At 50.7% G+C, this 25,787-nt stretch overlaps 1 protein-coding gene and 1 long non-coding RNA gene across 2 annotated transcripts in view; both read right to left on the reverse strand.

Annotated features, from left to right (window-relative positions):
* Positions 1–1,594: 1,594 nt before the first annotated feature.
* On the reverse strand, positions 1,595–10,414 carry ELFN2 (extracellular leucine rich repeat and fibronectin type III domain containing 2). Its single transcript, XM_075429108.1, has 2 exons — positions 7,353–10,414; positions 1,595–2,970 (listed from the first exon to the last, which is right to left on the reverse strand). Exon 1 carries the CDS (start codon positions 10,063–10,065, stop codon positions 7,639–7,641), a length of 2,427 nt encoding a protein of 808 aa, XP_075285223.1. The 5' UTR covers positions 10,066–10,414; the 3' UTR covers positions 1,595–2,970; positions 7,353–7,638.
* A 99-nt stretch (positions 10,415–10,513) lies between these two features.
* Positions 10,514–25,787, reverse strand: part of LOC142362336 (uncharacterized) — a 50,492-nt gene continuing 35,218 nt past the window's right edge. Inside the window, exon 3 of the long non-coding RNA XR_012764960.1 lies at positions 10,514–10,706. This is a non-coding gene — a long non-coding RNA (uncharacterized LOC142362336). The remainder of the gene's footprint in view (positions 10,707–25,787) is intronic.

The raw sequence follows: 25,787 nt of genomic DNA on the forward strand, positions 1-25,787 counted from the left end.
AGTGCAGAGGACTCCCAAGGTCTCTGACAGGAATCAGCCAAAGGCTGCTTAAATACAAGCACTGCTTAACTCTTTCATTACATACCATTTTGGCCCAGAGGGCTGACTACGGTGCCTCCATGTCCTCTCAGCCCAACAGTCCTCACACCTGGCTTCAGGACATCAGTGATCACTTCAGACCTGGCAGTCTTTCCTTCCCAAAACTTCCTGCTCCCCCTAGACAGCATTTGCAAACACATCTTGTCCTTTCTCATCCCTGTGGCAGAGCAACCAGATGAAATGCAGGGACTGTGGAAACAAAATTGAATTTAGCAACAAAATAAACAGCATGGGGGCACTCTACTGATTAGATTACACCTCTTTATAATTTATGCATTAATTCCTTCCAAGGTTTGAGATTTTCTGTCTCAGAAGGCCCATATCCCTGCACTGCAGAGATGCAAACACCAGGAACAGCACCTTGACCCGAAGATCCAGCTTTCCACCAAGCACATGAAACTTCGATTGATCCCAGAAGAGCTCCTCTTTATTATGTACCACTGTCCATCCCCCAAAGATGCACAGCCCAGCACCATTCCTTCCCACACTCAGTCATTCCTCCCAAGTCCAACGAAGAAAGCATCAGACTGTGAAGCATCTGCCTGTAGTAGCGTCTGCCCCCAAGGCTGCTCTAAAATCAGTTCAAGCATTAATAAGAGTTGTCAGCTACTGTGGCAGATATATCCAGGAGCTGAAAGTCACTGCTGTGTGCATATTCACAGCCCCCCAAGACCATTTATTCCTGCTCCTCCCTACACTAGGAGCAAAGGCTGTGAGCTCAGCACACCCAAGAAGGAAGCTCAGAAGATGCAGCTAGACTTGTCTGATCAAAGCTGCATGTGCAAGGGCAAAAGAAGAAACTCTCTGAGCCAAGCAGCCGTGCCACTCATGGAGAAACCAGAAATGAGACAAAACAGGAGGTGGAGAAGAGACAAGACATGCAAGGGAATGGCTGCTATGTCACCATGCACAAATTGGCCTAATTATGTGTATAAATGCACCAATAGCCACGGATTTGCTGGCTGTATTCTTGACTTTAAATATTGATGCTTAGGAAGAGCTGAGATCAGGATATCTGCTGGTGGATTAGGCTACAGATTGCTCAGTCATTACCCATGGCCAAATCACTGGGCTCGGACTGCCTTCCTCCAGACAGCTCTGGAGCTCGGGCTAAGGATGCCTCTCACCACCAGCTGAGAATTTGTTGGGTAAATGATGGGCGAGGAAGCACTGTCCTGCACCCAGGCAGTGCTGTATGAGTGCACCAGATAAGAACTGGGTGCTGACTGTGTCATGGCAGAACTGAGGACTCAGTAAAAAGGAGGACGTGTCCAAACAAGGCGATATCCAAGGGCGGAGAAGCAGTGTGTTTGGGGGGAGCAGATGATCACCGGGTGCCTGGGAGAATCCAGAATCCTTCTCCCACACCCCAGCCCAGCTCCCTCAGTTTCTCCCATACCCTGTTCCCTCCCGTCCCATCCCCCCTCCTCTACAAGACAAGGCTGGGACAAATGGACTCAGAAGCAGCTTTTCATATTTTTTGTTTGTTGTTTTTTGGGTTTTTTTGTTGTTTTTTTTTTTAAATAAGAAATTTATTGCAAATATAGAAATTGATTTTCTCCATACAGGAATCTCCGAGTTGAGGAAAAACTATTTCGTGCCATTCAGTTTTAAAACAGGAAAAGAAAAGAGAGAAAAAAGAAAGAAAGAAAAGAAAGAGAAAGAAATAAAAATCTAGAAGAAGAAAAGGAAGGGAAAGAAAAAAAAAGAAGAAAAGAAAAGAACGTAACTGCAACTCAAATTTGTCCATACACAACCGGGGGGGGTCACAGGGGTGTTACAGAAGGAGGAACACCAAAGAGGCCACAAGGACCCAGTCCCAGCCGCTGCCTCCCAGGCCCTTCCTTACATTCAAGGACTGATACCCCCGTCTCCGTGCCCGGCAGCTGCCCACCCCTTCCCACCCCCTCGCCCCAGGTGCTGGGCTTGTGGATGGACCAGCCGTGTCAGCCCTGGAGGGTCTGGCCTGACCTGGCCAGCCTCTTCTTCTTCCACCCGGGGAAGGTGGAGAGCAGGCAGCGGAGGCAGGCCACCCAAGAGCAAGGCCTCACAGTGGCGGTGGTAGTTATGGGGGAGGCAAAGGCTAAGCCAAACACGTGAAGATGGGGCAGACGGAGGGGGGACCGTAAGGGCGAGAAGGGGAGATTTGCCTCCCAGCAGGGCAAGGAGGAATGGAGCTGCCCACGCAGTGGGAGAAGGAGAAGCCAGGCAGAGATTGCCCTCTCTCCAACCAGGGACAGGGGGCGGTTGGGGCAGCCCTGCGGAGAGCAGCCCTGGTGGGACTGCACGTGGCGCGGTGTAGAGATGTCTCCCCATGGCTCACGGCAGGAGAAGTCAAGGGGAGGCAGACCGAGAACGCCCCTCACAGTACAAGGCCAAAGTGGCTGGAGGGACGGGGTGCAGGAGTGCGTGCATGTGTAGGGGGGTGGCAACAGATGCTCCCCTCTGCCCCTTCTTGGGGGAAAGACCCGAAACCACCTGCCTCAGTGAGGGTGGGCAGGGGGCAGCTGAGGTGGGACAGACTCCACCAGCCATACAAGAGACCCCCTTAGCCCAGCAGAGGGTGGCACTCCGTGTCCATCCCACACCAAGCCGCCCTGAAGATGCTCCCTCCTGCTTGGATGGTGGGACAGCAGCAGGCTGCCTCCAGCAAGAGGACGCCGCTCCATGAGGCTCTTCTTGCATGCAGCTTGTGCTGAAGGAGGTGGTGGTGGTGGAAGGGGTGTTCTCCTGGCTCCCAGAGGCTGTGTGTCCTTCCAGACGCAGCTGAGCTTTCCGGTCAGCAACAAGCTTGGCAAATTTGGTTTCGGAGCCCTGGGTCCAGCTCCTGCCCATTTGGCAACTGCCCACCCTGTAGCGCTGAGCTCTGCCCTACAGAGAGGGGCCACAGCTCAGCATGAAGTCAGCCCAGCTTTTTTCTTCAGGCATTTCTGACTTACTCCCCACCTCCTCTCAGAGACCCTCCACCCCTGCACTCAGCCCTTTCTCTCACTGATCCCTTTCTCCCTTTACCATCACATTCTTTTCAGTGTGGCCATCTCTTCCCCTGGTCTTTCCAGCCTGTCCTTCTTCTCCACCCTCTCCATCTCCCTCTACCTGTCTCCTCCTTGACTCCTTGTTCCCTTGTTCCCACCATACCTTCCTCAGCCCTGCTGTGTCTGCATCTCCTCTCCCTTCCTCAGCTGCTTTTCCCCCTTCCCTCCTGCATATCTCCCCCTCCTTCCCCCAAGCCTGCCTGGCAGAGCCTCCTTCAGGAAGGCAGGCTGATTAGCATTGCAAACACACAGAGGCCTCCTCAGCCCGACATAAATCTTCATTTGTCAGTCATGAATATTTCACACCTGCCTCGGGAGGGATTTATTCAGCATGGAAGAGTGGGGAGGGGGAGAGGGGAATGTGGCATCGCAGCATAAGCTGGGGCAGCACCGTCAGGAATGGGAAGAGCTCAGCCCCATGGGAACAGCATGTCTAGGGTCTCGTCTTCACTCTACTGGGTGCGGAAACCAAGCACAGGCTCCTACCGAGCCTGTTCCTGGAGAAAGAGGGCAGGTCAGCACCCAACCTCATTCCTCACCCTCCAAGCTTTCCAGTAAGGTGAACTAAACCCCTGTTTTCCCTGCCAAGAGTCACCAACCCAGAAATAAATTGTGAAAGGGGCTGGTTCTCGTTCTGTCCCATGGATCCACTTTGTCCTGGGAGAAGGCAGGGTGAGGGACTTTTGCCAAAGCCAAGCCATAAGGGGCTTAGGATCTTCAGGCAGTCTCTCCACGCTTTTTCCCACCACAGAGGCTTTAAAGGTTTCATAATGCCCTGCCCTCTGCCAGGGCCATCCAGGGGAGAGAAGGGATAGGACACACCTAATCCAGAGCTCCCTGCAATCAATGAGAGGAAGGTGGTAGGAGGTCTTCTAGGGATTGCAACGCGCTCCACATCAGTCTTTCACTGTACCAGAGGTTTCCCTGCAGCTGAAGCACTCCTTGCCCCCCCAAGAATAGCCTTGCTTGTAGATTTGGGGAAAGAGCAACCAGGGCATGGGGATGGTAGCAACCATTTCTCTTATGAGACCTATCTTGATGAGTCTCACTCCTGTTTCTAAATAATTAGGAGAAATGATGACCACTAGAAAGAGCAGGCCTTTGGTATATAACACATCCCCCTTCTCACACACAACCCTGAAGAACAGCTGAGAGATCACACCTAGGGCAAGGGGAGAAGGACACTGGAAAGAAGAAGGAATGTTTTTTAGGGGGCTGATTGGGTTGTGTTCTCTTTGGGGTGTGTTCCCTCCCATACTGGTAGGAGTCTCTCATAAAATCACATCAGGGGTGAATGAAAGCAGCAGGAAAAACAGGGACAAGGACTGGAGAGACTTTGAGGGAGGAGGTTAAATTCCAACAAACTGGCACATACACAACAGGTGTTTGCTCAGAAAAATACAGTAAAATCGTCATGCAAATAGAACATTAAATCTGCTTTCCTCCAACAGGGCTGGCATTACTTTGCGAGCCCTTGTCCCTGGGGAGGGAGCAGGACAAGGAAGAAGAGAGGAGGAAGGAAGGTGGGACACTGTTCCCCTTCCTTGCCCTCTTCCTCCCACAGAACAGTCCATCTTGTGCAAACTTCACCCACTGGTTTGGAGTGGGGGGGCTACAGCTGGGAGAGAAATGGCTAGCCCCTCCTACCCAGCCTTATCCCCACCACAGGCAAAAGAAGGGCCTGATGATAGCTGTATCCCTGACCTTTCTTTGCTGCCTCATTAGGGTGATGGAGGGAAGGGCGCAGAAACCATTACAGGTTAATGCTCCCTGCAAAAGTACAGGCTGAGCAGAACTGATTACAAGACCATACAGCAGAGAAGCACAAGGAGAGAAGAGGTGGAGAGAGGAACAGGACTCCATCTCCCTGTGCCTGTCATCCCCCTTTTCCTGCCCAGTTCTGTGCCCTGGCCATTAGCCTTTCCTGCTTGGATGGTTGCCACGCTGCAAGACCACTGGGCCTGCTCCACGTCGTATGTGGAGAGGTCTCTGCTGTGCCTAAGCACCTCTCACAGCATCTACCTGTCTTGACTGGCTGCATTGTCCCAACATGGAGGGACATGTGGCAGCAGTGTTGTGACTTCCTTTCATCCTCCTGCACGCACACACACACACACACACACACACACGCCTTCCTCTGGGTTGGACTGGCTCTTACAGTGTGGAGTTGATCCCGGGAATACCTCCGGACTCAAGGCAAAATGACGCTTTGACAGTGGGGAAGCAGGCTGACAGTGAAAGAGGCTGAGGCAATGGGATCCGGACCTGGCTTAGGATTGTCACCATCAGCACCCCTACAAGGAAGGAACCCCATGGATCTTCACAGGTTTTGACCTTGGGGATCCCCCCTCTAGTTTTTGTACACCAGGCTCTGCCTACTGTTGCTCATCACTTACAGAACACGAAGTCGTGTCACCTGTGGGATAGAAACCAACTCTCACAGCTGGCAGTGCTACTACCTGACAGAGAACTGACAGGTTCTCTGCAGGCAATATAAATCCCTCCCACAGAAGCTCCTACACCCTCATTCTTCTCCCAGGGTCCCTACAAACATTGAGGCTTCTGAGGACTGCCTCAAAAAGGAAATAGCCCCGTAGGAAAGGCCAGCAGAACAAAGGCCCTCACCTTCATCCTGACAGAGGTGAAACATTGTCAAGAATTGGGGTGTGCAGCTCACAGAGAGGAGGCCCACTGTGCTGCATAAAGATGTACTCAGCAGTCAGCACTCCTGCCTGGCAAGAAAACTTTGGGGGAGATGGTGCCAGGATTGTGCTTTGTTGCTCAGAAATGTGATGAAGTGGAGAGGGCAGTAGGCTCATTCCCAATTATGTGGCAGATCTTCTATCCAAGGAACAGAGGCTGGGATCTAGCAAGTGAAACTGGTCTTTTGCCAAGACATTATGGGATCCCTAAGAAAAATTTGTCACAGTTAACTGTGAGGAGGTGGAGGATTTAGGAGGTGACAAGTTGCTCTGATTCTCTTGAGGGCCTCTAAGTATGCAAAGGAACACTGCCATCCAGAGGCTGGTATCCTCTTCTATTCCAGAACACACAGTGTGGCTGCACATGCAAAGGGAGCTTCTCTTGGACCTGTCCCTCTTGGGCTACTCCCAGGCCCCATTCTCACATCTCTTCTGTTTCCTGTGCTCCTGCCTTCACCCTAGGCTGTCTCCTATCCATGCCAGAGTGTCCATGGCCTATTGAAGGAGAAGCCGTTTGGTGGCTTTTCTGCCAACTCAGTGAGGCGAGCACTGAAATCCTATTCTTCACATCCACCTGCAAGTGAGGAGGACAGCTGATGTTCTTCTCATGCACACCCCCCCACCCCACATCCCATGGTGCAAATCAGTTGGGAAGAGCTGCAGAAGTTTTGTGTAGAACGTGTTCTGTTTAGGTCCTCCTCAGCTCCCTTCCTCATAGTAAGGGAGGCGTGAACAGAGAATGCCAAATCTACTGCACAAGGGCAGCCTGAGCATTGGTGTGTATGGTGGGGAGGACCTCTGCCCTGTGACGCTCGTGAGGAGATGGGAACCCTTTACATCTCTGAGACTGGACGTTCCTGCCTTTTCCTCCACCACTCCTTGAGGATCTGGCTTGCCATGCCAAAGAGCATATTCATATGCCCCCATCAACTGGCAGAAAACTGGCTCTGAACAGGCCTGGAGAATGTCCATCACTCCAGAATTGCTGGTGTTGATCAGCAGCAACATGGCAGGAGCAGGGAAGGAGGAAAAGCAGCATGGGCACAGAGCCTGTTGTGTGACAGGTCCTACCTCCCTCCATGCTTTGTACCTCCTCTCCTTCCTCTGAGGAGGATGGAGGTTTGTGAAGTATCTAGACAGAAAGTGCATGCATAGGGAGCCCTAACAGAGAATGGTAGTGAAAAGGAAAAGAAGCGATAGAGCTTCATCCAAAAGATCCCACCTATCTTGGAAGGGGACTGGAGAGACAGATAAGCCTCGACTGCCAAAAGAAATCAGGACAAAATACTAATGGAAGATTTGGAAAAGCAGGTGTATCAGGTAGGCAGAGAAATTTTTCTAAACCAAAATCCTCCCCTCCCACCAAAAAGAAAAATCAGCCCTCAAGAGGAACAGAAAGAGCAATGGTTCACAGCTGAGTTTCATGCCCAATGAGTGTCCATCCCTGCCCTTCCCCTGCCACCGCTGCCACCCCCTCCCAGGCCATTCCCACCCACCCACATTCCAGTGCTGTTACCACAGTGTCAGAGCAGGATGCTCCTCCCAATCATCTGCAGGCAGAACAATGGTCCCCGTAACATAGTAGAGACAATTCGGCGTGTGTGTCTGCGTGTGTCTGCATGTGTCTGTGTGTGTGAGAGTTTTCTGTTGTTGTTGTAAACTTTAAGAAACGATTTTGTCAGTTTTGTATTTGTCGGGAGTATTTTGTTGTTGGTTTATTTTTCACAGTCAAGTGGCATTTTTTTCTGGTTGTTGGGGGGGGTCTTGTTTTGTATTGTTTCCTTGGAAAGAGAGAGGGAGAGTCACAGCTTCTGCTGAGCAGAGACTCCTTTCCAGTAATCCAGAATGTCATGCAGATCCTCGTCCTTGGCAAACTGAACTTTCTTCCTCAGGGCATGCCCAGCCGCCATGTAAACCTCCTCCCTGTGGTGCTTCTTGTAAGGCCGGAATCGCTCCCAGATCTTGTGGGTGCTCTCTGATGAGTACTCAGGGCTGGAGGAGTAGCCCGAGAAGTAGTGTCTGGGGGAGAGCTGGGAGTACGTAGAGTCTCGCTTGGAGCGGGAGAGTGGCTTGAGGAATGACACCCGCTGGCTCAAGGTGTCAGCACTTTCCTCATAGTACAGGGCTGGGAAGGAGTGACGGTGCTCACTGCAATGGTAAGAAGGCTTGACCTCCAAGTGGTGGATGGCGCCCGGAGACACCAAGGGAAGACGATCCAAAGGGCTGTTGAGTGGGCTGCCCTTCTCAATGTATTTGGAGTCAGACTTGCTGAGTGGTGGGTGGTCAGGCACATCCAAGCTGAAGACCTTGGCGCTCTTGATGGAGCCACTAGAGGAGACACTGCAGGTCTTTCTGGCCACGGCAGCATCAGCACTGAGCTGGCGCTGCAAAGGGTGGTGGGAGGTTTCCTTGTAGGGTGGGGAAAGAAAACTGGGCCGCTCTAGCCCACCCGAGGAACTAGCTGGGATGGACTGGCACTCAAATGCCATGTCTGAGTCAACACCTGTCCCACCACCCAGGAAGGAGGCTGTGTCCAGCTTGAGGGCATCAATGCAGTTGTTGATGATCTGGTTGACCTTGTCTACCTCCTTGGCTATAGTAGAGATCTCAGCAGCTGAGCCTTGCCCATTGTCAAGCTCCCTCAGGTCCTCATCCCGCTGAGTTCGCTCCAGCCCATCCCCACCACCAGTCCGCACCTCAATGTAGTTGCCTTTAGTGGTGACTTTAGGAGTCTCCATCCCAGCATCCATTGACTTTGACGGGGGCAACTTCTCCCCAATCATGGAAGGGATGGAGGACATCCGTGAGACTGGGATGACTGGTGGCTCACCCAGCTTCTGGGAAGGATGGACCATGGTACTGGTATCAATATCTGATCCATAACGCATTTCCAGAATGGTCTTTTTGACATTGAGGGACTTCTGTTTCTCCTCCTGCATCCTCCGCTTCCGCAGGCAGTAGTACACCACCCCCAGGACAATGACCATCCCAAAGAGGCAGCCCAGGGTGGTCATGATATAGTGCGTGGTGGTGGAAGTACTGGAAATAGGGTCCTCCCTGCCTTTGCTCCGGGTTGCAAAGGTCAGGCAAGTGTGGTTGTAGCGCCTGTTGTTGCGGATGGAGGCCACACAGAAAGTATAATCAGTGTGGGCCTTCAACTTGTTGACAGTGACATATTCCTTCTTGCTCTTCAGTGTTGCTATATCAGAAACGTAGCTGTTGTTGTATTGGACTAGCACATACATCTTACTGTAGGGCATGGGGATGGTTACCATCAGGATGGCTGAGGTGATGGTGACATCGTGGAGCTTGATGCTGGGACTGAAGGAGGAGTCAGTGGTGGAGGAGGCTGGAGGCTTGACTGAGAGGAAGTCCCCAGGGCTGATGGCTGAGCCCTCATCCAGGTCTCGCTGGGAGTCAGGCGTATAAGGGGTGGGGTTGACCCTGGAGAGGGAGGGGATGGTGCCACCTCTGCACATGGACTGGAAGATGGTGATGGCATTACGATTGTGGTGAGGCCGAGGTACCAGGAGTGGGTACCCAGCAAACTCCCGTGGAGTCTCACACTGGAGCCGGTCATAGTTCTTGGTGACATTGTTGAAGAGCGCCAGCCAGTTAAGAAAGCTGTAGAGACTACAGTCACAGTTGAAGGGGTTGCCAGCCAGCTCACATACCATCAGATTGCTCAAGCTGGTGAAAGTGTTCCCCTCCAGGCGACTGAGACGGTTAGATGACAGGTCAATGCTAATCAAGCTGGGGCACTCAGAGAAGGCAGTAGGGGTGACCAGCTCAATTAGGTTGTGCTGCACAAAGAGGAACTGGAGACGGGCCATGCCCCGCAACATGCCTTCTGTCAGGTTGGTGAGTTTGTTGTAGCCCAGCTGTAAGACCTGGAGGTTTGACTGGCCCATGAAAGCCCCATCCTCAATATAGGAGATCTCATTCTTGGTCAGGTTCAAGTCAGTTAGGTTGCCGAAGCGGTTGAGGGAGGAGTACAGCACCACTTTGAGCTTATTCTCGTTCAGACGCAAGTCGTGCACCGTGCTGTTGATATGTTGGGGGATGGTCTCATACGGGGGCTGGTTCTGGCTGCAGATGGCCAGCCACACATAACCTTTGTCCCCCTCAATCAGCCAGCAGTCACCTTGAACGGTGCCAGGGGAAAACAAGCAGAGCAGGGCAGCTGCCCACAACCCCAGGCACATCATGGTCTGCAGTGGTGCCCTCATCAGGACAGAAGAAAAAGCAACAAAAAACAATCCCAAATCTTAGGACTACAGCAAAAGAAAAACAAGGGGCAGTGGGAAGAGACAGGGGCAGTAACTGGGGTTTAGCAATGGAAGGGTATGAGCACCCCAGTCCTACTGAGTGTCGTCACCATTATTTCTTCTTGCCCTCTGGGTCAAGCCAGGAGCACGGAGCAGGGGGAACACATGCAATGTGCTTCCAGCACACCCAAAAGCTATGACCATGGATGATTGGTCTGGAAGAGAATTACCTTGTGCTTTTTTTCTAAACAAAATTTCAGACTGAGGATAACAAATCTTCTTTGATGCTCATGAGTGACTCGCTCATGTTTTCCACCTTTCTCCCTTCCACCCACCCCCCACCCACACCAAACCCACCCCAAAACAAAACCAAGTCCTCCCCCCCTCTAGTCTTTCCCCCCCCCTCCACGGTGTGATTTGGAAGAACAAGGCAGGGCTGCCTCCTCTGTCGCTCACGCTCCCTCGGATCCTCCTCCTTCTTTTCCTTCTTTCCCGGGTTCCCTCTGAGAAGCTTCAGAGCTTCAGATCAAACATGTCGAAAACAAAAATACAGAGAGGGAAAGAGCAAGTGCACATGAGAGACATCCATCTGTCACTGGAATCTGGGAAAAAAAAGCACACAGGAGACAAGAAGAAGCATCAGTTGGAGGGGTCTTTGAGATAAGAGTATAGACAGCAAGGTTTCATCAGAAGAGGGAGATGGGGAAGAGACAGCATTATGGAGGGTGCAAGCAAGAGAGGAGTGGTACTGCCTGCCATGCTGATAAGCCTCTGAGAAGGGAACCCTCACGACCTACGATCTCATATCAGGGGTATGCAGAAGTGTACCTAGGCTCCCTTAAGTAACATGATCACAGCCAGGGACCTGGGGGAAGGCAGCAGTGTGGGGGTAGAAGGTGAAGCGGAGGGAGGGTGGGAAACATAAGGCTGTTCTTACGGGCAGCTCAAAACTCCTAGTGTAAACAAAGGCGAGTCACAAGCACAGCCAAAGCCACGGATTTTCAGCTGCCTGAAAATGATGTACACAGAACGCATGAAGCAGGGAAAATGCAGACAAGCCTTCCCCCCCTAAAAAAACCCAGCACTTTCTGTTTGTTTCCTTCCTTGATGCAAGATGGATAAATAATTCAAGCCACGTGTAACCACTTGTGCTCTAAAAATTGTTCCTGTCTCTTGGTGCAGGGACAAAGCTGTTGAGGTGAGCCAGCCCAGCTTGAGCATACTGGGGGGTGGCAGGCTGTAGGCACTGTGTCAAATACCAGCCTCCAGTCTCTCACCCAGTGATGCCAGCAGTCCGGAGCTGGTGGACACCACCCACCTAACCCCCACCAATGAGAGGTGCACAGCCTCCCCCTTTCTACTTTGCCACTTCTCCTTGGGGGCTATGAACACTGCCCCTTTGTAGGGAAGGACACCTTGCAGGAATCAGGGGCAAAATGATGTTTGCTTCAGTGTATTTCTGGGCTCTGAGGAAGCTCCTGGTCTTGACCGGGGAGGGCAGCCTGAAGCACCCTTCCCTCTGGCTACAGCTTCAACCCTTCTCCCCCTGTGCTGAGACAGGAGCCTGGTAGGGGTGTCCTCAGGTAGCACAAATGAAATAATTTCATATAGCAGAGAAAATATGTGGGCACTGCATTCTTTTTTTTTTTTTTAATTTTGAGGAGAAATAAAACAATAAAAAACAGAGAAAAAGATTCTTAGTTAATTAAAAATAAAGATCCCCTGTTACCCCTTTTATTTTGGGGGGAGGCTGCTCACTAAAGAGACTGCTGAAGCTTGTGCTGCAAAAGATGAACCAATTTCTATCAGAGACACAAGGGGCAGAAATAAAATGAAGGAAGATAAACGGAGGAGGAGTAAACCCTTGAGGAACAAGGCTTACGTCTGTGGAGAAATCTGAGCTGATTTGGGTCTGTGGAATTACCAGGCCAGCTGGATTAAAGGATCAGAGATAGTGTCACAGAGAAACACTTAAATATTCAATAATCCAAAAAGTAAAGCCAAGATGGAGAAGGGGAGGGGGAGAAGAGCTAGACCAATGGAAAAGGCAGAGAGAAAGCCTCTGTGCTCCACAGCTCATCGTCTGAGGCCGCCAAACTCATGTCATTTATGGCTGTCATATGATGGCCGCCAGCTGCTGCCTTATCTTTGCATCAGCCAGCACTGAAGCAGAAGGCAGAGGTTTTTACAGTCTGTTGCTTTGTTTCTCAGCCTTATAATCCAGTGAGAAATAATTTCCTGACACTGCCGTCCCAGATGCACAACATAGGAACCACATCTGGCTCTCCACAGGTTGGGACCCACAGGCCTCTGATATTCCTCAGCGCCAGTCCCCTGCCTTCTCCCACCTCTTCCAGAGGTGGCTCCATGCAGATACAGCCAATTCCCCACACCATCTCTGTCCCTTTACCTTCCGCTCTAATGCTTCTTTGCTTTGCACACAAATACTGTGTTGAAGTCATCACTGACTGCTGTAGCTTGTTCATGGTACACAAGCAAAAACTCTGGGGCCAGGACCATGTTCCTCTGCAGCAGCCCCAGCAACTGCTGAAAGCCACCCCAGTCCCACTCAGGGAGCTGTGCTCAGGTAGCACAGAGAAGGCTTGGAAGGGGAGATGTCCTAGCAGCCTGGAAAGGAAAGAGATGGCTGGGTTAGGGGGAGGATGGAAGTGAAGGTGGTGTTTATCTTTGCTATGTGTCAAAAACAAGGAGACCACACAGGGAAGACCTGGCTTCTGTCCACCTCCCACCTTGGCTATGCAACCTTGCCTCAACCAAAGACTGAAGGAACAGACAAACCGTTCTTCAAGACAGACTTATTGGTCCCATTGGGACGCCAAGGTGTCTGTGTACAAGAAATACACAGACTCTGTTATTCCTCCTTCAACAGATCCTGTCTTCCTGCTATCGCACTGGTTGTAAGGGCCCTGAGGGCAGTCTTAATTAGCCCTGCCCAGCCCAATGTGGGGCCTGCCCGTGGCCCAGGACCTTATTTCACTCAGCCCAGTGCCATCAGTCCCAACATCACAGGAGTGCTGGTCTCCAGCTCCACTGCAGCCTTGTCCTGCCCTTTAGGGAGCAGCTGGCCCTCAGTGCTCCCTGACACTGGCATTCACAGGTAAGGGGCTGCCAGGGATGGGGGTCAGCACCATGCCCTCCCTCAAATGTCCAGAACCAAAAGAACATAAATCAGACAGCACTGGAGTCCAATAACACGAGGAAGCAACACTCTGTCCTTTCTGCTGGCCCAAAAGGTGCTGACAGTGAAGTTGGCTGTTTCCCTCCCTTGCTTCTCAGGCGACACATCAAGAAGGCACAGGGATGGAGGGTGGGCAGGAAGGGCAGGGGTAAGCAACTCAAGCCCAGAGGAGAGCTGAGGGAGATATGACTTATGGAGAACCTGGTTTAGAGCGAGGCTGTGGTTACAGGCGAGGGGAGAAGTCAGGACGCGGGATCTGTTTTTTACAGTAGGTGTAAGGTCACCACCCCCATGTGCTGGACCCACCTGGCTGTAGGGTTCCAAAACTCTTCAGTGTAATCCAAGATGGCTCTTACAACGTGACCTTGGCTCTTGGCCAGCCTTATGTATGTGAGAGCATCAAGGAACAGTAGTGGCATTGTGCCCATGAATGGCTGTACCCTCCTTGGCTGCACAAAGTCAACCCATCAGCTCTGAGCTCCCAAGGATTTTCCTCTGGTTTATTCCCTACTAATGGATGCCCCCATGTTATTGGCATTTCCTTGCACCAGAGTGTTTGGAGAAGAGCAGAAGGCCACAGGGATGGTTCTCCCATTCAGAGGAGAGATCAAGAGGGAAGAACGGAGGGAGGAGAGCCCCAGTTCTGAGTCAGGAGCTGGATGTCCTGATAGTCACAGACAACACCTTGGCTCAGCTATCAAGGTGGCACAGGGGGGAGACACAAGAGTATGGTCACGAGTTAGATGGCCAGGTATGAGGGCAGGTTAAAATACGACTGCTGAAAGTATGGACAGGCATGGTATGAGGGACAGAGACAAGCTAGGGGCTGAGGCAGTGGAAGGACCACAACTGAGAGAGGATCCAAGGTCTAGGGGGCATGGTGTGAAAAGGCAACCAGAAAAGCCACATGTAGTGGCAATTTGGGCCCGAAATCCTGACCTTGTCCACCTTGTCCTCCTGGGGCCCAGCGCAATGGAAAAGCCAGCACTTAATTCTGCCATTGCTTAAACAGCGCTAAGAGCCTCCCATTAGAAATGAGTGCATCAAAAGCCTGCCAAAGACTCTTGGCTCCTCTGGGGACTCCCCGAAACCAGGCCAAAGCTCCTGCTGCTTTCTTACGCTTTGTGCTGCAGCTGGGCATCAGCGCTCTTGCCGGCTCAGTGCGCTGCCTGGTCCTGGCAGGCCTCAGACCACAAACACCATCTCCAAGGGTCTCTGCCTCCCCGTCTCGGCTTCAAGGTCCTTCCAAGATTTCTCTCACCACTTTCCAAAAAAGGGGAGCTGCCTTTCCCAGAGGCCCTTGGTACTGGAGTCAGTGCCTCACTTGAAGGGACTCCACACCTGCTGGATAGTTTCTGTAAAACACACTGGTCTGTTGGTGCCACTGCAGCTGCTTCAACTCAGCACCCAGAGTTGGTCCTTACTTTTGCCCCTGCCTATAGTGAAAGGACAGTGCCGTGGAAGAAGCTCACGGCACGAGTGTGGCACTTACACTCTTACTCCCATCTCAGTCTCCCTGCTTCCAAGGATGCTCCCATTTATTGCAGGAGTTACCATCAAGTCATGCAGCAAAGAACCTGTGGCTGTGCCCAGAGGTGTTTCAGAAGCCCTGAGAAGTTTGTGACCAAGAGAAGAGGGAGCAGGAAGCCTGTTGACCTGTGGATTTGTGACATGAAAGACATTTGTGTGCATGCGTGTGAGAGAGAAAGAGAGACATAATGTCTTCTACTGCAGCTTCTCTGATGTCCACCAAGGATTGAGCTCACACAGCACTCTTTCCTTTAATGGGGGTCTGTGAAGGTTTTGCTCCCGCTTTTTCCCTTCTCTAATTTATCCCCCTATTTTCATGAAACATGTAAGATCTCAGCATCTCTGAGATCCATCCCAACATTACATTTGTTTGAAATTGGCCCTGCAGTTTCAAAAATCTAGAAGACAGAGGAGCTGGCTTAAGCAGAAACATAAAAAGAAAAAAAAAAAAAAAACTGTAGAGCCACTGTAGAAACTCATGCAACAAAAGGTGTTTTCACATCACTGACCAGACAAAGACTTCATCCCTTATGGGGGCTGAACTGATATCAATGGGTCCTGCTGAAGGGTGGCCACTCAATGTTAGAGGCTCTGTGAGTTTTGGCAGAGTGCTGCTGCAAGAGAAATCTCTTGGTTCAACTCTGGGCAGGTTCATTTCACCATATACAGATCCACAGTGCCTGCTGGGAGAAAAATAATCCCTTTAAAAGCTGGGCTGGCCCAGACATGAGTGAGGAGGAAGCTCGTAGCTCCAAAACTCCAGCTGTCCCTGACATGAGGAAGCTCAAAGCACTAGGATCCCACCAGGACACTGCGGCGAGGAAGCCCACAAAACCACACAAGATCTCAGCTGCTTCTCGCACAACACTGCTGCAAGGATGCTCGCAAATTCCAACCAGCGACGATGAGGCCCTGCACGGAGGAAGGGCAGAGGGCTGAAATGCAGACTGTAGGACTGCCCCAAGGACGTGCTGCTCTGCAGATTCTGCGCTTTGGCCAGTTCGGGGCACAGCAAGTTACCTGAAGTTACCATCTGCCATACATGTGCACCCAGGCTCGAGCAATTGCACAGCCATTGGCTCCAAACCTTTGCTGGGCCAAACAGCTTAAAGACTTACCACGAAAAAAAACAATACGATGCTGTATATAAAACCCCTGCTCTCCCATCACACCTCCCCAACAGCGATTAGATGCCTAATTTGTTAGGCAGCAAGCAAGAGAGAATGGGAAAGCTCAGGGGAGAAAAACGAAGCAGCTCAGAAGCATGAAAGAAAAGAGAGAGCTTTAGAAGCTTAAATCTTATTTTAGAGTGATAAATACTGGCATAAAGGTCTTTCATATGCCAGTGGTTTCCTGGCAGGCCAGAAAGCCACCTTTGTTTTCCAAAGTGAAATGGTTACCTTTTATATTAATATGATTATTGAAGATTAAGAGGGATTTGCATCAAGCCAGCTCCACCCGGACAGCCCGCAGCAGCAACCCACAAGAGTGTGTGCATGGGGCAAGGCTTGGGAAACAGCCTTCTGCAGGTAGAAGAGGATGTCAAGAGTTTACAGGTTTGATAAAAAATAGTAGCAACAATAAAGCCATCTTCATCGCTCTCCCTCCAGGGGAGAGGGGGGCCTGGGAAACATCACTCCCCTTGGTGTCATCCCATGAGCCCAGACATGCGGCAGTGGAAAGGCTCAGAAACAATTCCTGCTGGCAATGGGGAGGGAGCGTGGGCTCTGTGTGACTGTCCGTAGGGACCTGCCATAGGGAACGCAACAGCAAGACAGGCTCTGCGCAGGGAATGTATATGGGTGTGCACAGGCAGGAGTCCCTGCAGAGAAAGGGGTGGTAGTGCCGGCTCTGGGGGTGCAAGGCGGAGGGGGAGCGTAGGCAGAGGAGTTGCTATAGGTGATTGGGTGGACATGCGGGCTGGGTGCGTATGTGGGTTAATCACTCTGCAAAGCAGAGAATGAGCTCTGCCTCCCAGGGGAAGGAATTGCCATGGGGAACCAAAGCACTGGCTGTGAGTGTGTGCGTGTGTGCATGTGTGTTGGCATGAAGCGGGGAGAGCGGAGACAGGGGTGGGAGTGTTGGCTGCGTGCGAGGTGCCATAGGGAACAGGCTGGGAGCGCGGGCTGCGTGTGGGCGTGCGTGGATCATGGGAGACGACCATGGTTGTGCAAGTGTGTGTGCGGGAGAAGGGCTGTAGGAAAAGGGGTGGGAGCACTGCTTCTGTGCGTGTTCCCCGACATGAATCACCGCAGGGAGCAGGGTGTGAGGGCTGGCTCTGCGCGTCTGCGTGTGGGAGGCAGTTGCTGAAGGGGACAGGGAGTGACCTCTGCTCTCTGCAAGCTGTCAGGGGGAAGAGGACAGGAGCAGCACCTCTGCATGAGAGTGCTTGTGAGCTGCTACAGGTAACAGGACAGGAGTGGGGGCTCTGGGTGCATGGGAGGGAGCCGCTGCAGGGAGCATGGTGAAGCGCTGGCTCTGTATGTGTGGGGGGCATTGCTGCAGGAGAGGAGAGAATGTCTTGCATGAGGCCAGGAGAAATCCTTGGGCTGTATGTGGTGTCACTACAAAGACCTCCGTGAGGGTCACTGTGATGCCTCTGCTGTCCTGTGCTGGCCTTGCTGCCCTAATTCATACAACAGCAGCTCCTGGCTTTCCCCAAGCTGGCCATGAATGACAGGTCCACAAGCTATTGGAGAGATGCCCTCACTCACAAACCAAGCATACCTCCAGTATTTCTGGATGTTAAACAGGTCCCCAGCAACCCAGCGGAGCCAGTTTGGACCACCCCCAAACACGCTGCCCTGCAGGTGGGCCAGGGAATTGGCTTGGAGGGGCTTAGTCCTGGCATTACAGCTCACTACTGTCTCTTGCTGGGGAGACTGGGAGCCAAAGGAATCACATAGGGCCTGGGCTGGCTGAGGACAGCAATCACTTCACAAGGTGCGCTGGCAGCCAGTCATCCTGTGGAGAATACCTTCAGGCCTACAGATTCCCGTGGGGCACAGCATCCTTCAACGTGCTCTCAGCTTCCAGCCAATCTTCCCTTGGTCCGCCATCTGAGAGAGGTTCCCTCACTGGCAGTGAGACCTCTCTCCAAGTAGGACAAGCAATCACTTCAATACAACTCCAGCAAGAAAACTCCAGAGGTCAAGCCACCACTCCAGTAAGAGGAAGGGGCTGCCCTTGCACGGCCTTCCCAGCCATTACACCAAGTCATTAGTCTGCAAGGTGCCAAAAGATGGGGCAGCCCCTGTGCTCAGGTTTCCCGCAAATGGAGAGTCAACCAGAAGCAGAAGCTGGTGGTTCAAATATGGCAGATGCAGTCCTTATCTGTCGTTGGGCAGAAGCAGAGGAAAGATGTGGGGGGAGAGGGAGAAGCTGTTTCAGATGACCCAAGAGTGAAATGCTGTGGCAGCATGGGCTAATGGGGACACTTCAGCCCCTCAGAGCTCTTCTTCTGGTCAATGAATGCCTGGATTCAGCAAGACGAGCAGCCCCACACTGGACAGGACGTTACGTTTCCACACGGATGCTTCCACCTTCCCCCCATCCTCCACCCCCAGGCAGTGGCACAGCTCAGCCCTGCTGGGGAGGGACCCTCCTCCCGGCCAGCTCGCCCACCTATATTTCAAGCTAACATCTGACATGCATTTTGACACAGCCGTGCCTCCCCTCTCTTTTCCACACTACCTTGCCTTGTTTAGAGCCTGTTTTTTTCTTCCATTGCCAAAACACAATGACTGTTATAATTAACAGATTATCTCAGTGCGACAGCTGCAGTCCTTTGAAAATTAGGTTGAATAACAGGATCCTGCCGTATGGTAATTTCATTTCATCTCTCAAATATTTTCTCTCTCACACTCTCGTTTCTACCTCATTTCTTTTTTTCTTTTTTTCTTTTCTCTCTCCCCCCTCCTACCTTTCACCACCTCCCTGACTGCAAGAGTGATATCTTTGGGGTGAGACAGGCTGAAGGGCTCTCTCCACCTTCATCAGCTGTTTTCATTCCTCTTCTTTTACTACCAACCCTCATAGACAGGAAGTGTTTGCAAGTAGGATCATAAACATGTCAGGAAAAAATGTGCTTTGCTTTGGCCCATAAGAGGCCACGGTGAGAGGCCCTCTCTGAAGCCCCGCTGGCTCGGAAAGGCAGCCCCGGGGAATTTCATGGGCAGGGAAGAAACAAGGGATGCAGTAGCCTGAACCACTGCTTGCAACTTTCCCGCGAGGATCTGAGTGCAGTGGTGTGGCTGAGCGGTCGGTACTGAGCTAGCCAGGGTGCTCTACCCACCCACCTACCCATCCGCCTTCTTGCTGACTCAGTATCTGCCCCTGACTCACCACTTGCTCACTGAATGGGGACTGGCAGTACTTACACGGCATCCTTCCCTCTCGCTAAGGCAATAGCTCTGCCACTTACCACCCCCTCTCCCCATTAACCACCTACATCTGTCTCTCTACCGACTCAATCAACCCAAGCCAGCCAAAAAAGCATCTTTCTGGAAATTTGGGGTTTCAAAACCAAAATAAGGACTGGTGCTGCTCCCAGCTGGACCCAAACTAAAGGCTCTGGAAATCTCCTCCAGGACTGGAGATCCCCTGGCGGCTGCTGCCAACTGGACTGGTCCATTCACCAATCCAGTGGCTGGACTCCTCGGCCTCTGCTTGGGCAGATGTGCTAGCATACAGCGTTTCAGGCTGTGAGGATGACCAGCCAGACATGTGGAATGGGTCTGTCAGGATGGTGCGCTGGATGTGGCAACTGAAAGGTTTCAAGTTAAACACGTTCTGGACTCAAGAACTCTGCAACTTTGTCATCAGATGTACCAGTAGCATTAGTCGATTATTCTCTATGTCTGTCTTGAACTAATGCAAAATGCCTTGATCCTGCACTGTTCGTTTCACCCATGTCTGTAATCTATACAACGCTGTCTGTTACAATTAACCACTGCTTTTTTCCCCTTGAAAGAACAGGCAGTATTCCTCCACACCACTCATCCATCGTAGCTTAACCCACCTCTGCAGAGGCTAGCTCCAGCTGAGTCCTGGGCCTCCTCCTGCCTCCTCAGCACAGCCATTTCCTCTCTTCACATGAAGTTCCACCTCATTTATTTCCTTAATCCCGACTCAGTAGAACAGAAATACTTTGTCACCATTATTCTGCCAAAAGCCAAGTAGAGTCTTTTAACAAACACTCATCCGTTCCATTGTATTTCAGCAGTCTCCAGTAATGCTCCTCCTCTTTGTCCATGATCTCTCTTTTTTCATCCTTCACCACCCTCACCCTGCATTCTCCCTTTGCTTTCACTTCAGGCCATGTGTTGGCTCGTGGCACTTAGCACATCTCATTCATTCACTGTCACTTATACAAATGTTACCTTCGCTTATTAATTCTCCTTTTTTCTAGTAGCATCACTCCCCTAAGTGCTTTGTACAGTCCTACTTAGATATCCAATAATAGTATTTTCCCAATGAGTGAGTCATATACCCCTTTGCTGACATTTAGAATTCTCCTTGTTCTTTGAAACACGTTTATTCGTTCCCTCTCTCTACAATGTACATCTATTGGTGGTGTTGCAATTCCTACAGCAGCCGTGCAACAAACAGATGATCCATGCACATAACCCAACAAAATAATTGTCTCTGCTGGTACCTTGTCATCTCCATTTTAATTACGTAGGCCAAAGCTAAATCAAGCTATGAAGCAATCAAAAATAGGGGACAACTTAATTTAAAAAGCACCCCACCCTTTCCTTTGTTCTTGCCCGGTCTGGATTTCAATCTTTTTTTCCAACCTATTCGCTGCTCTGCTTCTTTCAGTGCTGTTGGTAGTAAAGCACATGGAGGCTGCAATTGATATTGGGCCTCTGGTTTCCTAGGTGCTGTAGATATGATCAGTGAGAAACTAACTTTGCTCCAGACTGTTTCCAAGATAAAATGACAGAAAAAAGGAGCATCTCTCAGCTAATAGGGGCACTTAAATGTCTTACTCACTAACCCAGGTAATGTCAACTCCATGACCAGGGACCGATGCTGCAGCCCCCTAAACCCCCCTCCAGAGACTTCATCAGGTAGTCCTAGCACATAATTCATCTGGCAGTCCCTCCTCATTCCTCACGGTAGCCCTTATTCCTTCCCCCGCACTGTTCTTTGCTTCTTTTCAAGTCCTTAGTCACCCTTGCATATGCCATATTTTATTTATTCCTTACTACTCTTAATCTGCATAGGCCAAACCCTAAACTCTGTAGTCACCCTGACTCATTTCCTACCCAGGAAAAGCAGCAATTTAAGTTAGTGGGAAAGCCTGTGATGTCAATCTGGCCAGAGACTGATACTGCACGGGGACTCCCGCATGATTATTTCTTGTTCTCACTCATTCAGGTCTCCATTTAGCAACATACTTAAACACGCACCCAACTGTAAACCTATGCAAGTCCCAGTCAGCTTCTCAATTGCTCTCTTCTGCAACATCTGTGTTGATGGTTCCCACATCTTCCAAACACAACAGATTCTCCTTCTGTGCTTCCTCTTCCTAGTCTCTGTGTTACCCACCCACCAACATCCTTTCTCTCGCTTTGAGAAATTTAGACTTTTCCTTTTTTTCCCTTTGCTTGTTTGGATTTTCTTATTTTCACTGCTGCCCAGGGACTCCAGCTTGTAATTTCACCTCTCTTTTCCAAAGATTGTTCTGTTGAATAAAACACTGACTTCTCCCTCTGTTCTCCAGTATTCTGAAATACCGAATTGGGCCATTGAGGAGAAAAACTATTGGTCAGGACTGCTGACTCTGATACTGAAACAGAGCTGGCAGTAATATTTACAGGCTACTTTGAAAGCTCCAGGGATGGCTTGTGGCCAAAAATGATGATATCCACCCCCTCTTTTTTTTTTAATGATGTCTTCCTATGACTCAGTCTGGTCCATAAGTCAAAATGAGATTTTTTTTTTTTTAACCATTCTTCCTTTAAGCAATGAGAACAAGAGCCTAAGAACAGAACGCCGTAGCATCACGGACAGGACAAGTTACGACACAAATAGTGCAACTTGGGGTGTCCTTGTGGCTTTGAAAGAAGCAGAACAAAAGGCACATGTCCTCTTTCCAGAGAAATGAGTTTTGGCAGAGCTAAACTGGCAATTGCCTGAGTTTTCTAAACTTAGTTTTATCTGTAAGCAAAGCAAGAAACACGCAGGAAGCAGAGACACCATGACCTCAGGGGCTCATGACTTCCTGGGCTCAGCAAGGAGCTACCATGCCCTTTATTATGCACCGTTGTAGGGAGCCAGAGTCTGGAATAAAGGGGACGGTGTAGGGGGGACTGTGACAGCTGTTTCAAAGTGGGACTGTGGCTCACCAACGCAGCCTGCCCACACACTCTTACCTCTGCCTCCAGCTATACAGTGTGCAGCAGCACACAGCCATTCGAATGCCTGATAAACGAGCAGTTCAGCTGGAGACCACTTAATTTGCTTTTTCCCTTCTTTGTCTGCCAGTGGCAGGGAACAATGCATGTTTGGAAATTGGCACTGTTGTGTATAGCATTACCAGGCAGGAGTTATACTGACTGCTACAAAGAAAAAAAAAAAAAAAAAAAGAGAGAAGAGGGGAGAAGGCTGAGAGCTGAGAGCTGGGTGGACGAAGGGTGAGGTGGGAGCGGGGTGAGCCAGGGAAGAAAAGACAGAGAGAAATGAGATGGTATTGTATCCAAGACTAGATACTATGATGATGAGGACATTAAGAATATGATAGATAGCCAGGAAAGGAAGGCAAACAGACAGAGGCAGGCACAGAGAAAGAGACAGAGACGAAGGAGGGAGGGAGAATGAAGAGAGAGAAGCAGAATTAATTTAGGAGGAATATACTGAAAGCATAATCTTCTCAACAGAAAAAAAAATGAGAGAGAGAATTAAACAAACAGCGACAGGAAACTGGGAAAGAATAACTTTTTTTTTTTATGAGCTTGTTAACATTTGTGAAGTTAAGTAACCCTAAATTTATGCCATTAATTTGCATGCATTACATTTTTTTCCTCCGCTGCCAGTTTATAGTCTCTGTGAAACCTTTAAAAAGTGGCTTTTTTTCCCCCTTTTCCCTTCGCTTGTGTTAATTAAGGCTTGTGATATATGTGTATTTTTACACTGCCGCTGTACTCTAGCATTTAATCATCAAATAGCCCTTTTTGCCTTTTCTTTGGGCTGCTTCTGCCTGCTCTCCTCCTCGCCACAGAAACATGAGGAGGCCTGTGGGTCCATCCACCCACACTGATCTGTAAGCACACCTCGAGCCAGGCTGGGCTCCTACCAACCATCTCCCTGCGAAACAAGGCAGCTGTCACAACAGGGACACGTGGGGAGGATCTTCAGCTGCTGAAGAGTTAACAGCTCAAATCCACTCGGGCAATCACACCGCCATGCTGAAGCACGCTGTATTTACACATTAGGATCACTGGGGAGCCTTAAAATCGGATTCTCAGGGGAAATCCAGCCAAAGAACAGAGTGAGATTCCTAATGAAGGTTTGCAGCCAGAGCTGGGGGAGGCACAAGTGATGGATACACTATAATCGCCTGCTGACAGATAAGGGGATGCAGGTCCTCCTCCAGGGCTTCAGTAGCACCTAGAAATCTCGAGGCTAGGATGTGCATTGAAAGAGCTGCTGTAGAAAATGCAAGTCCGGCTTCTTCCCTCCATGCAAACGACTGCCCCACCTCCAGGGAGAGCAGTCCCTCCTCTCCTCCCAAGGACTTTTCATTCTGGGCAGACAGATCTCTCTCCTAAGCACATCGCTGACTTTGGAAGTGCCCAAGGCCAACACAAAGCGTAGCTGGTGGAGCCCTTTTGGCAGTTGTCCCAGCGAGCATATTTCTGAGCTCAGCTGGACAGGAGTCTTGGTCCTAAATGCGCTTTGATTGCTTTGCTCCTCTCTAACGGCTCTGTATCTCCCAGCTGTAAGCAGAGTTTGCTGAAGCAAGAAGCAGGTTGCTAAGTCTGGTTTGGATGCTGTTTGGTCTCTGGTAGATCTGACGGGACTCGTCTTGTTAAGAGTCAGCTGAGCTGAGACCACAAACACTGAACATCATTGATTCAGATCTAAACACCCGCCATGGGAGACACAGCAACTCAAGCAGGGAACAAGGGTGATTGCTGGTCACAGCAAAGATGATGTTCCTTCATTCCCTATGGAGGAAGCTTGTGATCTCCTTGGGGCTCTGACAGGCATATGACAGGTCTCTGGAGGGCCTCTGCTGAACTGGAGCTGGGAATGAGAGGTAGGGGAGACAAACCAGGCTTTTGGCGCTGTCACTATTATTTTGCCATATGGGGGTGTTGAGCACCAGAGAGGATATTCTGATTTACTCCCTGGCTTACCGTTGCTGTGGCAACAGGAGAAATACAGGCCAAACCAGGCTGCATCTGCAACGTGGTGGTAACAGGGAGTTTGGGTTCCCATGTGTTTGTTTGTTTGTTCGGCTGTTTGCAGGAGCCACATGGTAAAAAAGCACTGTTGCGATGAGAAGGGAATGGGGCCCAAATTGTACCCAAATACGCCCTCCTCTCCTGCAACAGCAAAACAGTCACACGTGCAGTCATATTCACAGCACACTGCCTGAGGAACACCAGCACGAACACGTGTCCTCTCTTCCCACCACACATACACCTCTGGAGCTCCCACTGTCACAAGAAGCCGGACTTTTTGTTTCACAGATACAAAGCCCCTGTGCTCCACACCTTTTCCAGTAGGGCTCTCAAGTGCAAATAAGATTCTGAGGCCCACCAGCTTGTGTAAGCAAGAGAATCTCCTCTGCCATCAGGCCCACACATCCCAGTTACCCATGATCTTAAAGGGTCACAAACTCCCCACTGGCTGCCGAGGAAATACTCCTCCAGCACATCGTAGTGACTAGCTCTTAACCCCCAAGGTGATCAAGAAAACAAACTCAGTCCTGTCTCAATAGTCATGTCACCAGTTGGGAGAGATGGCCTCCATTCCCAACATCAGAGTGAGCCCTCTGGTCACACGAGCTGGCCTGCTGCAGATGCCAACTCCCAGCTGTGACACCACCATCTTACGAGTCTGCCAGCACATTTCCCATCCCAGAAAGCAAGTTGTAGAGCAGAGTTAAGTACAACCTCTTTCCCTCCCTCTTCTCCAGCCTGCTGCAACCTGAGTATTCTCAACCTAAACTGAGGCCTTTGGAGAAAGGCTTAATGTCCAATTCATCCAAAATACTGGCCCCAGAGATCTCCTTTGGGTCAAGTGGAAGGAAGGACATGATTTTTCAGCTGCCCCTCACAGCCTCAGAGCTTGCTTATAGCAAGACAAAGTTGCTATTCAGTCACATCATGATCTGCTCCTCCTTATCCCACACACCATACCAGGCTAAGACTAGCCAGAGTGCAGGGGACAAATGGCCTGATGTCAAGGTGGGAATGGGGTTTGGCTGCCCAAGCACAGAGGCCTTGATGTTCCTGGAAATCAGACTCGTAATCAGCTTTGGGATTATCACAAATGGAGAGGCAATGGGGAGGCACAGTCCATGGTGGAGATATAGACTGAATCTCCTCAGTCTGGCAGGGCAAGGCCCTGTGAGGTGGGACACCTCTATAGTGAGAGTGCACATGGGGTCTGAGATACTGGCACGACAAGGGGTGGCACTGAAAAGGTGGTGATGCCCGTACTGTGTTGGCTGCTGCTGGTAGTGACTTGAAGGACATTGCAGTGAAAAAGGGAAGGGAAACAAAGAGGTTAAGGTTGAGCTGGAAAAGACATGGTGATGGAGATGAGAGGCTCTGCAAGCATGAAAAGCTTCCCCAGAACATTGTGCAGAGAGGAGAAGACCAGCTCAGTCCCGATGAGGACAAGACAAGCAGGGCATGTGTGATGTCTGCATGTGTGCTACAAAAATGCAGTGAGTACGCAGAGTGCCTGGCCACCCAAGGCCCTGTGCATGCAG

The sequence above is a fragment of the Opisthocomus hoazin genome, chromosome 8 (assembly GCF_030867145.1).
Source record: "Opisthocomus hoazin isolate bOpiHoa1 chromosome 8, bOpiHoa1.hap1, whole genome shotgun sequence".
Classification (NCBI taxonomy): Eukaryota; Metazoa; Chordata; class Aves; order Opisthocomiformes; family Opisthocomidae; genus Opisthocomus; species Opisthocomus hoazin.